This window comes from Embiotoca jacksoni, unplaced genomic scaffold (assembly GCF_022577435.1).
Source record: "Embiotoca jacksoni isolate LCO1_2020_lvr unplaced genomic scaffold, fEmbJac1.0.p SCAF_3, whole genome shotgun sequence".
NCBI lineage: Eukaryota > Metazoa > Chordata > Actinopteri > Embiotocidae > Embiotoca > Embiotoca jacksoni.
In genome coordinates, this window is record NW_027185381.1 from 10,817,792 (window position 1) to 10,830,469 (window position 12,678).

The 12,678-nt window shown below is 40.1% G+C and overlaps 1 protein-coding gene across 1 annotated transcript in view; it reads left to right on the plus strand.

The window, feature by feature from the left end:
- Nucleotides 1-12,678, plus strand: part of LOC138206522 (cyclin-dependent kinase 17-like) — a 33,184-nt gene that overhangs the window by 12,034 nt on the left and 8,472 nt on the right. The window contains exons 2-5 of the mRNA XM_069163288.1: nucleotides 309-457; nucleotides 6,295-6,459; nucleotides 7,340-7,473; nucleotides 12,236-12,361. Of these exons, the coding sequence (XP_069019389.1) occupies nucleotides 331-457; nucleotides 6,295-6,459; nucleotides 7,340-7,473; nucleotides 12,236-12,361 (552 nt within the window). The 5' untranslated portion in view covers nucleotides 309-330. The remainder of the gene's footprint in view (nucleotides 1-308; nucleotides 458-6,294; nucleotides 6,460-7,339; nucleotides 7,474-12,235; nucleotides 12,362-12,678) is intronic.

Consider the following 12,678-nt stretch of genomic DNA (forward strand, 5'->3'; position numbering starts at 1 on the left):
TGTTCGCCCAGTCAGATTCCTGGTGAATGACTTTTTCACTCTTGATGTGGGGTTGTGAAACATGACCGCGGCTTGATGAGGTGGATTCTTTTCAACGAGAGTCAGTTTACAGTAAAGATTTCAGTCAGTGACATGTCAAGGCCTTCAAAAACATTGCAGCTTCCAGATAGTGAGTGTTTCCTCCTGTGACTCAAACAAACTGTGTCTCTTCTTGTCATTGTCTGTTTGGGTTACACAACCACAGTTACAATATGCGTGACTTTTTATTTTTTTTTATTAAATTTTTTTTTCATGTTCGTCATCTTCAGGCCTCCCCTTCCTGAGAGCTCCATGGAGAAGATGAAGCGGTTCAAGCGGCGTCTCTCTCAGACGTTACGAGGCAGCCACACCATCGACGAGTCGCTGTCAGAGCTGGCCGAGCAGATGACCATCGAGGAGAACGGCCTGAAGGACAGCGGTGAGTTTTATTAGCAGTTTGTGCCAAGAGGTAGTCTTCATCTCTGTATATTTCCATTGCACTTGTTTTCTGATGAAATCCTAATAATAATAATGACGACATAGCACAGAATTCCCCTGGATGATTTAGTCATCCTAGAGGTAGTTTCCGTCAGAAATATTTTTCCGGTTTCTTTGCATCAATTTACTTTGACAAATCAGTCAAAATATCACAATACTCATGAGCCTGAGATTATCTCACTTTAGAGGAGTGAGGCCGGTCAGGGCTGCAACTTTAGAGCGCTTGGTCGCCAGTAAACCCTTTTCTGACATGCAATCTGTAACACTGTAGACCCTATTTCTCTGTTGAAGTAGCGGTCTAACCTCAGGACCTACATCTTTTCTTAGTCATTAAGTTGTGACCCAAATTTTAGTGCCACTCAAATTTATTTCACAAAAAAAAACCCAACAACAGTGCAGTAATACACAATGTCGTCATGCACCATCAAAAATATGTAATAAACAAAAAAACAGTGCAACTAGAGCAGACCTATGTGGTTCAGACATGTTTAAACGGCTGGTGCTCATCAAGTTTCTTAATAAATCCAAATTGACTTCATGATATAAAAAGTCAGATTTATCTAATGCTAACCTTGTTCACAATGGGTCATCACATCAGCTCAAATTACAACCAACTACTGATGTGACGATTTTGGTTTTTACTGTCATGACAATGCTGGCAGCAAACAGTCCCTGCACATGCGCTGTGTCATGGGAAACAAATTTTCTTTCAAAATAAAAGTACAGCAAGTTTGTCTATTTATTCCTCTGAACTTTATTTTTCACACACACATCCATAACCCTCTAAAAACCGTCAAGCAAATACATTTCTGGGTTTCTTCAAACATGACAGGAGTATTATGGGTAAAACCATATCGCATGATGTTTTTGGTACCTGGAGCTTTATGACAGGCTGCAGCATGTATGGGATTTTAAAACTTATTCTGCAATTTATTAAAAAAAAAAAAAATTCTCATCCCCATATAAATAAGGGCCACTTGAACCTTACCATTAGAATCAACCAAGATAGCAGACACGGTGACTTTGAGGAAAAAGTGACTCGAGGCTTTAGTTTAGTTTATATGAGAGCGAGGACTCGGGTTCACGTGTCCAAAAGGACGAGGATAACCCAGGAAGGTATATTCGGTATTCAAACAGCTGACTACCTCACAGAATTTTCCACACATTTACGTAATGAAGTGCATGTCTGAAATGGGATTTGGCGGCTGGATTTTAATGGACTTAATTTGTTTCGCACTTTAAGTCCAAATCCACATTAAACTGTTGAATGTTTTATTGGGATTCTACGAAGTGTAATCTTCAGCTTCAGCTTGCTATTAGCAACAAGTTTTTGGACTTATTTTATCCTTAAGTTATTTTGTATTGGAGTCTTGACTTTTTAATATATTTTTTAAATATTTTCGAACAAAGGTGTCTAGTAAAGACAACTACGTGTCCATTCAAGTCTTGAAAATACGCTCTCACTTAACTTTGATTCTTTAGAAAATAAATAAATTTGATAGAAAAAGGCTTCTTTCACTTCACAGCTCAGCGCTTTTTTTTTTTTTTTTTTTCACTGTGGACGCGTTGTTTTCTGCACTGACAGATACCGTAGTTGTTTTTCATTTATCTGGATACTACTGAAGGTTGTGGCCTTCAAGGCATCAAATAAAAGCAGAGAGGCACAGCACCTTATCTCTGCTGATATTCACAAAATCTGCAGGGAGCGAGGGAGGGAGCATGCCTCGGTGTGCTACCACATCGTTGCCGTGGTGCTCAGGGTCTGGAAACATTCTGGAGTTTCCATGACATTGCCACGGCGACTTGGATGACTTGGTGAAACCAGCTAGGCATCTCCCCCCCCCCCCCCCCCCCCCCCCGCCCCCCCACCCCACTCACCCCTCTTTTTATTTTGCATCACTCTGCTCCTCTTCTTCTCTTTTGGCCACAGGGACTGACCCCCTTTTCCCCCTTTCCCCAATCCATCAGATCGTCCAAGTTCCCCCCGGAGCCCCACTGCTGTCTGAGAACTAACTAGGCTTTGTAAAGAACTTTTTGTATAGTGATTAACACCAAGTTTGGCCAAAGTGTTCTGTTCTTGGTGAGCGGGGACACAGAATCATTGTGTGTGTTTGTGTGTGTTTGTTTGTGTGTGTGTGTGTGTGTGTGTGTGTGCGAGTGAGCTGGCTTGCAAGAGGGGATTTAAGCAGGCCTGTGTAACAGTAGGTAGGGTAGAGAGGAGACAGAATGGAATAGCCAGATGAGATTTGATCTAAACTCTGTGATTGGGGAAAGCATCGTGGTCCTGATCTGATTATGTAACACTCATAACTCAGGCCAGCGGCAGCAGCAGCAGCAGCTGCCCAGAGATAACGGAGAGGTGACATAAGGACCTGGATATTACATGTCTGTGTATTTGTCTATTTTTATTTGGAAATCTAGGAAATTCTTCCTATTCATCTGTGAATGTTGGTGTGTGCAACGAAAATACAACAAAACAACAGGAATTAATGGCATGGGTTGTGATACAGGACATACCAAATGTTACAACGTTTTGACGTCTGTGTTGGCAAAACTGCTGCGCAGTGAAATCTGTTTTTATAGTTCAACAAGACCTGACCACCCACAGTGCTCTGATTCAGCCTGGAAAAGGCAGCCTGCATCTTGTAAGCTTAATTTTGGCAAAATAATTTAAGTTAGTAAAATCCACTGAGGATCAGTTGATACTGGAAGCTGGAAACCCAACAGTTCAGTTGATTATTGGGTGGTGTTAATGATAATATACAAGTTCAAAATGACAACTGTTTACCTGCTTGTTACTTTGTGCATCCCTACATAAATAAAATGTTCTTGAATGTGTTTTTGTTTACCAAAATAGTGGGTCCTCCTACATAGCACATGTTAAGGAACGGTCCTTCTCATGCTACGTCTACATTATTATTTCTTCATTTTTTTTATATGGCGTTTTTAACCAAATAAAAAAAAAAAAAAAAAAACATTTAATAAAAAAATCTCTGTTCAACGGGGCTGAAAATTAATATTAAATGACCATTAATGTACACTGGCCATGCCACACAGTTCACTTGATCCAGTTGAAATACATTTACATTTTTTAAGATTGATTGACGGTTCAATCCTCTCTCAAACTTATGTCACCCAAAGGAGCCGGAAAAAACAGATAGAATGGTCAAAGTTGTCCTATTGACATTGAAGATGTATTGATTAATTCAAGCTGCGTTTTCATCCATTACGGTTTGCTCAGTTAAAATGACTGTTTTAAATGTTAGTACAAACGCACCACTTCCTGTATCCATTTCAAATTAAAAGCCCTCTAGCATTTCAGTAGACAGAAACCTTTAATTGCTTTGTTTTACTGTGAAATATTTGCAGGGATGTGTTGTGACGGAAACTGAACAGTAACCCATTTGATGAATAATCTGAACAACCGTTGAAAATAGCAGGATTATGGTATTGATTTTACTTAATCAAAAAAATGTAAATATACATTAACGACTACTGCAGGCGAACTTGCCTCCACAGTGGTTACACAACCTTACAAAGAAACCACAACTTGTGCGCACACTTGTGCTATGGGTGGACTGTACTTCAACAAACAGCACTGCACCCCGACACACCACGCAAACCTGGCGCTCCATGTTGGACTAATAATGTTGCTGAACATGTGAATTGTTGCAAACTACCTGTTAATGCAGACACCTGCCCATGTTGGCAGTATTATAAAATGCAGAATTTAATTTGGAAAACAATAAGGTATACAGCACATGTAAGTCATTATCCATGTTGAATTAACTACTGGTAGTCTAGCAAAAGGGTCAAATGATAGAGACACATGATAATGATAAGGACACGTTGTGACTGATGAGACCTGTTAGGAAGCAAATGTGGGTGTTTGTGTCATCATTTTCAAAAAGCTTCCATTTCTTCTAGTTAAAAAGTGCCGGAGTAGTTTGGACACTAGGAGTAAACGTAGGCGCTTTATGCATTAAAAAAAGAAAAAAAACGTATAAGTGTGGCTGTAGCATCAATCAAGCCCACAGTGTCCAACCCACTCGGTGTCTGGTTTGTTTGCTTGTTTGTGTGTGTGGAGGCTTGATCATGTGAACGGCTGTCGCAAACCAGATGGTGACAAACAGCAGTGGACTGTAAAACCCTGACACAAAGACTCATAAACATAAAACCATCTTTCTGCTTTGTCAGAGACACAAACTAATATGTGTAATCTTTTCTGTGATGGGCTTATCTGCTCCATAACTGCTGCTGTCCTGTCCTCATGCTCACTGCCATTGTCGCACGTGTCCAACAGCGTCCGTCTGTCGGAGCTCTGACTGCAGCCTCTCTGGGGCTGCGTTTTTCTCCCCACTGTCACAGTTGGTGTTTCACGAAGTGCTACTCGATACATAATACATCTTTCACCTTTGTCAGCTCCATTCGTGCTTTCGGACAAACTCTCCTCTGTCTGCCAGTTGCAGGTCCTCGTCTCAAGCCAAGCTCCACAACTTTGACTACAAGGCATTTATGAACATGGTGGGCCCTCTCACTTCTTAACTTTTGATATTGTCTATTTCCAGTATCGGGGTCACGCTGGTTCCGAGAACAGACAAAACAAAGTCTCCCAGCTCTGTTTACAGTCAGTTAATCCTAGATTCAGTGGGAGGCGGTGAGAATGGGATTTTTCGAGAAAAATCAAAGCACATCAGGATCAGATTGCATCAGATCACATCAGTTTATTTTTTTTTTGATAGGGAGGATGAACACTGTTTCCTAAAAAGTTGTTAGATTTAGAGGGCAGAATCTGCTGTATTCGACCTTCAGTGTCCTTCCTTTGTCCTCTCTCCTTTTGTCCTGGATGTTTTCTCTGTTCTCAGCTATTTCTTTTACAGCTGTGAGAAAGAAAAATACAATTCTGTGATAAATGCATTCACAAAACTTTCTCACCTGCATCTTTTTTACTATGTTACCAAGTCAAAGCTTCCAACATTTATAATGCATTCAAAGTTATACATTAAGAGATTATAAATTAAAACCAATGTTTTATGTAACAGATTATTTCATGCAGTCAGATGATAGTCTGTGGGCCAGTAACGTATATGTCGATGCATCAGATAGCTTGTTCACCAGCAAATGTTCCTCGTGCTCACCACCCCCCAAATCCTCATGAAAATTACATTTTGCTTGGACTTTTAGTTTTTATTCCTGGAAAATACAATTTACTAATATTTCCTTCATCATTTCAGATGATGTTTTAAGGTGATTGGTTCTCATACATCAAAAAACAACACAAACGTTCAGTCTTGAAATAGAGAATATGTGGATTAGGTCAAATAGCCTTACATACAACCGCATTTTTACAATTTGTAGAAAAATAATCCGTCATGTAACCTCTGTAGTTCTAGCATTTTATGACATACTGAATATTAACAGAAATATGCATTTCCACCACCACCCAGTGAGATTATTAATCAAATACAGTGTATACTGTAATCCATAAGCTCTTTTTCAGTCCACCCGTCAGAATCTAAGCTGATACTGACTGTATTATCTCGCATATCAGACATGATGTTAGCCAAGGCCAAGTTTATTTGTAGAGCACATTTCAACAACAAGGCAATTCAAAGTGCTTCACATAAAGCCATTATTAGCATCAAAACAAAAAGGACATTTAAAAACAATTAAGAATTAGTCATTAGTCCGTGTTTCCATTACCCATATGCTCAGCTGACCACACAGCACTGCGCAGCCAAGACTCATCTTTATAATACCGTTTGTCTTCTCCTGCAGAGCCCATTGTGAGGAACGGCCGTCCTCCGTCGGCCCACAGCGTCCACTCTTTTCTCCACCAGTACACGGGCTCTTTTAAGAAGCCGCCGCTGCGACGGCCTCAGAGCGTCATCGGAGGAGGCCTGGGCTCTCTCATGGTCATGCCTCGCAACGGCAGTCGCCTCGGTGAGACACACAAACACTGTCCATCCATGGTGGTATTTAACGATGTCTTTTTTTCTGGCTTCAAAAAAAAAAAAAAAAATGTGTGCCCAAGATTCTTTTTATGACAATAGATAGAATCTGTTTAGAAGATGCTACAGTGGCTAGATTTTACTCCAGATGTTTTTTTTTTTAAATTCAAAAGGGAAAGTTGTAGATTTGTCTGTTTAATAGTTCAAATAAATGCCCACATTTATGTCCTCAAAACAACACGTAAAATCCTCGTCTTACACATTTTCAACAGAGTCAGCTGAGCCTGCTCACACAATGACACATTATGTGTGAAAACATGTGCTCGAACGCACGACTGCTAGAGGCCCGTGTTTGCAAAGACGCACATTAATATCAGTTAAATCCTTCTAGTGTTTCTCTCAACCCTACAATACCCTTTTGTTGAGAAATATAATGAAAAATAATGACTCCGGACACTTGTATTCACAGCCCAGAAACGCTGTTTATATTCACAACATTCCCCAATATGAACAGAATGCCTGAAAGAATTGGAATTGTGCTTTATATGTATAAAACCTGGGTTTGTTCAGGCGTGGTAAAATTACGCCTGAATGTAAAATTACATTGTGATGTATGGCTTTGTCTCATAAGACCCTGTGGCACTGAAATAAATTAAATCCATCAGTCAAACATATTATGCCTTATTTACTTGTATATCCTCAGCCTAATCCCGCCCAGGAGCCTGATTCAGAGAATCTCCTGAAAGTGTCTTAAGAGAGTGTTTTTCTTCCCATTTGAAGTCTGCTGGTGTCGTCCTGCCGTACCTCTACCTGCTCCACCTCAGACCCTCATCCTCTTTCTGCCTCTCTACAATTTTCTTTCTCCTCTCCAGATATCGTCCACGAGAACCTGAAGATGGGCTCGGACGGGGAGAGCGACCAGGCATCGGGGACTTCCTCTGACGAGGTGCAGTCGCCTACGGGTGTTTGTCTGAGGAACCGAGGGAACAGACGCATCTCTGCGGAGGTGAGATTTATCTCCGTGTGTCTCCTTGTTTTTACTTTTTGAATTTGTTGTGGGATGTGAGTCACTTCCCATTAACATCTATTCCTCCAGGGTCGCGCCTGGCTTAGTGTTTCAACCTCCACATTGTCAGCGAAGTTCTGTTTTGATGAAATCATTGAAGAGCAAAAAGCAGTCTGAGCGTTTGATAATGAACTTTCCTGCAAGAGGTGACATTTAAGAATGTGCTGTTCTACACTGTAACTCAGCGTGGGTGTATTCTCTTGGTGTGTCATGACTTACACACACACACACACACACACACACACACACACACACACACACACACACACACACACACACACACACACACACACAGAGACTGTCAAGGGCTGCCAGATTTTGACATTCCTCTGGTGGTTACATAATGTCAACACATTATGGAAAGACTTCTCGCTGTGATTGATATTTTTTGTTGTTGTCTAAAATGGACTTCATTCTACCACAAACATTTTCTGAATCCACAGTGTGTGAATATGCACATATCAAATATGGTAAAGCTTTGTCATCACAAATGAGTACTATAAAGTACACATAAAGTACTATATTACTAAGCAAACAAATCTTACACAACATTGTTAAACTACATTGACCTGCATATAAGACAACGTTTATCCTGGAAATCAGGTTTGAAAAAGTAGGTTATCTTTAATTGGATGACTAGAAAATTCAGAGTTGGTGGCATCATATATTGTTGTTGTTTCTGAGAGCGCACCAGTGTCTCATGGTCTTCTACTGGGAGCGTTACATTTAGAGTTAGTCAACCCAAAAAGAGATTCATCAGCTGCAGGATTTTGTGTGCCGGGTTTTACCTTCAGAGATAAAATACCTTCAGGATGACTAAAAACATCTTTTAATCGGGGTTGTCCTATCTTCAGGCTGATACAGCCCACAGCTGTGCTTCACCTCTCCGATGTCAGACTTTGCCAAACCGAACCATTTTCATTTCACTAAACTAGTATGACCAGTTTTCTTCAGCCTTATCTCATTATCTTCCACTGCTGCTGCCATGACTACTGTGTATTGGACTCATGGAAGTATGAATTTGACCAGCAAAGCTCATATTGTGCAGTTGTTTTACTGTTTGAATCCAGGGGAGAAATACCATTGTTTTGGCTTCAAGTAACAAACAAAGTGTGCTCCGTGGGGTTTTCTTAAATTTTGCAGATTTATGATTGATTTATATCATCAATAGTAATTAAAGGGGAATCTGATTGACACAGTGACTTCAGTGTTTTATGCTTCTGTCATTTGTTTAGTGTTAATGTAGAACAAATTCAAGTCGTAAGTCATAAGGAATGTAAAAACACTGTATATCTTAACAGACAACAGTCAAACTCTTAACATTTGACCATAGTTTTTGACATGATGCCTGGAGTATATATGTGGATTTTAATCCATGTTTGAGACGGTGTATTTATCTCTCTCCCTCTCTTGACAACACAGCCTATAATTAGCCTTAATCCATTTTAACTGCTGCTAATGGGATTTAAGGGATATGCACCTGACAGTTTAACCGACTGTCACAGTGAAAGTGCACCAGAAAGTCACAGCAACCAATCCCCCCTTTTCACGCTTACATTGTTAAATGACCTCATTATCAAATATACAAATATAATAATATAATGTACACAAAACACGTGGTAGCGAAATAGGCTTGTATTTTAATTATTAATAATTGTTCATTTAATTGTTAATAATTGTTTTTAATTAAGTTGTTCTTTTTCACGAGTCCTGTATTGAGTCTTAAATAATGTCCTTTCATTTGCTCTCTGCTTATATGTGTAGTATTGGGTTTGAGTAAACTCACCAATGTAAAGTTTTTTTTTTACTTTTTTTTTTTTTTTTATAAAAGAATCTGAGACAATTCAGTTTCAGACATAATCAAGTTAAAAAAAAAAAAAAGCGTGTAGGACAGATGCTTGTGTGGTACGATATGTGTGGCTGATGTTGACATCTTGCCAGTGAACCACGTTTTTTCACGCTACCTGCTGGGTAATCATGGGAGGAAAAGGTCTCGTGATTGAAGCGCACACACACACACACACACACTTCCCTCCTCGCTCGCTTTGACTGCAGGGCCACCGGGGATTTACGAGCAGATAGCAGCACAGACAAGCCAAGCATGCAAGGCTGCATGAGCAGGAAATAAAACCCGTGAAGTGTAGTTAAGCAGAATACTTCATTTGGGACTACTCACACAGAGACAGCATGACGCATCACCTCTTGTGTCACTTCCTGTGACTGTTTCACAACCAGAAAAGGTTTATTTGGACAGAAGCGCACACACACAGTTAAACTAACAATCTTTCTCTCAGCCCAACAAACACTGTTCATTGTTTGTATGAGCAGCGTGATGGACTGCAGGCTTGTTGCTGATGAAGTGATCCAACAGTGAAATCACTGTGTGGCTTCACTCTCTGCCTTTGTGCTGCTGTGACACTCAGAGAAGGGACGGTAGACGAAGAAAAAGCAGGAAGAAGCGTGAGAACATCCCTCCGTCTGGTCAGGTAGTGGATTGTCCTTCTCTCACTGCAGAGGAAGCAGCACTGTTTTGGGATTACATCACAGGGATTACTGTAATACGGTCCAGATGGGCAGATTAGGACGGCTTGATTGGACAACTGGAGGCGGGAGGGGGAGGGGGGGGGGGTCAAAGGTCAGGTGATGGATGGCATCACTTGCTCTGAGAACACACCACCAATCCTGGCCCAGCACACAGAAAGCACAGAGCAGCAGAGCTTGTTTTGACGTTTTTCAAAGCTACAGACACATCGTTGCAGCCTGTGACCAAACTGAGCATCTGTTATTTATACGACTGCAACTACAGATTTAGTTTTCACTGTTGAATAATCTGCCATCAATCCTTCAGCCCATGAAATTTTGGAAATAATGGAAATTGTTGTTCAGCCCAATTTCCCAAATGTTGATGTCTTCAGATTCCTTGTTTTGTCTTACAAACACACCAAAACTAAAAGACCTTCAGTTTTCCAGCATAGAGGGCAAACAAGCCAGCTGGTACGGACAGAAAATTAACATAAAGTATTATGTATTATGTATTTAATACATTAAAGTATTTTGAAAATGTATTGTTTGGCTTCTCCAGAGGGAGAATTTGCTATTTTTTTTGTCTTAAGTGACTGAACAGAATTTCTTTTTTCTTTTTTTTTTTAACTGTTAGTTCGACATTACATAATTTGAATATATTGACTTCGCCTCAGGAATATCAGAATTTACATTTTATAGATAGAGTAAAATTGATTGTTAGTTGTAGCCCCAAATTGATTATTTAAAAAGTTGTGGATGTCAGTCAGCTAATTAAGTAACAACATTTTCTAACTCTAAAGCAGTTTACACAAAGAAATTGAATACTACAGGACTCCCTGCAGTCCAGACCTGTCACCCACTGAAAATATTTGGCCCATCATGACACAAAAATGACGACAAAGTGCCTGATAAAACATTTTAACTGCTGGACAGTTCGACCCCGAACTGTCCAGCAGCTAAAACCCTTTATCAGGCAAGAATGGGACACCAAATAATTTGTTGCAAAATTCAAAGGGAGCATATATTTTTCATAAAACAATACAAAAAAAATAGTTTTAACATTTCATAAGTCTTTGTTAAATTTTCAAATAAATATGGCTTTACATTATTTGTAAATCATTGCATTCTGTTTTTATTTATATTTACATTAAATTTGTTTTTACATACAAGCACAGCATCCCATCCGGGAGGGTTGTATAAAAGTACATTATATTGATCTGTACACAAATTAATTTGCTAGAAGTGAATGTTTTTTATTTTGAGGTCTTTGACAAAATCAATTAAAATGTTTCAAACATGAGTTCAGAACAGCAAATCTCCACATCAGCAAAATCTGTACTTTCATTCTGCATCTATCAACTCTTTGAAGCTGGAATGGAAGCATGACTTCCTGTAAGCTCACCGCATGTCGAAATGCAACGACTGTAAACAACTGTGGAGGCAAAAAGCTGATTCGCTCTCCTGGTTTGACCAACAGGCTGAAGGTCGGTCGACCTGTGCTGAAGGCTGTCGCCTTCAGTTACAGATTTATCAGTTTCAGAGTGAGCTTGTGTTGAAATGTGAAAAGTTCAGAGTTGCGTTTTGCTGTATGTTGGTGAGAGGGAGGGGTGCTATTAAGTGTTCAGTGTTACCTCACAGGGTGTGGAAGTAGATTTAAAGCAGCTAGAGAGAGAGAGAGAGAGAGGCCAGATTAACAGTAATCTAAGAAATAGAGGAAATGCATGATGGGACGTATCCAGACGCATTGTGAGTGTGTGTTTGATTTTATATAACAAGTCATTAGGATCATGCTTTAGTACTTTGTTGCTCCGGGAAAGACTTTACCCTGAACTCTTAAAGTGCTCCACAGACCGCCTTTATCATAAGACTAACACACAAGACTGTATAGATGCATGCTGCAGCACTTATACACACACTACATACACACTACCCCTCTCTGCAGACCGGTGAGGCCTAAAGCAAACCGGTTCTTAGATTCTGCTTGTTTACTTTGGGTTTCTGCCATGTTGTTGTTAATCACTTATTTATTCAGAGCTCACACTGTTTGCTAAGGGTTTATTTATTTTTTTTCACCATTTTGAGTTGTTTAAACAAAAAAAAAGTTGTCTCTTGTCTTTGTCTATTTCTGTGTGTGTGTGTGTGTGCGTGTGTGCGTGTGTGCGTGTGCGTGTGTGTGTAGGACTTGAACAAACGTCTGTCTCTGCCGGCCGACATCCGGATTCCTGACGGTTACCTGGAGAAGCTGCAGCTGAGCAGCCCACCGTTCGACCAGCCGCTGAGCCGACGCTCCCGCAGAGCATCACTGGTGAGAGAGGGACAAAGAGACGTGTTAGAGAAGTAATAAGACAGAAGGTGATGATAGAACAGAGAAGGGGAATTAAAAATGGAACTCACCTTTCTGTTTTCTTCCCGCCGTCAGCAAGCATACATCCTCCTCAAGTGCTCTTGAGTAATACTCTGAAGTCTAGAGGCTGAACTGCTTCATCTTTATATTAAGGAGGGGAAAACAAATAGTTCATATCATCATTAGTTGTATGGTTGTCTTTAGATTAATAGGATTTAAGATCTTTGTAGTACCTTTACTTAAGGAGAGGCAGCAACTCCACAAATGACATGTACGAT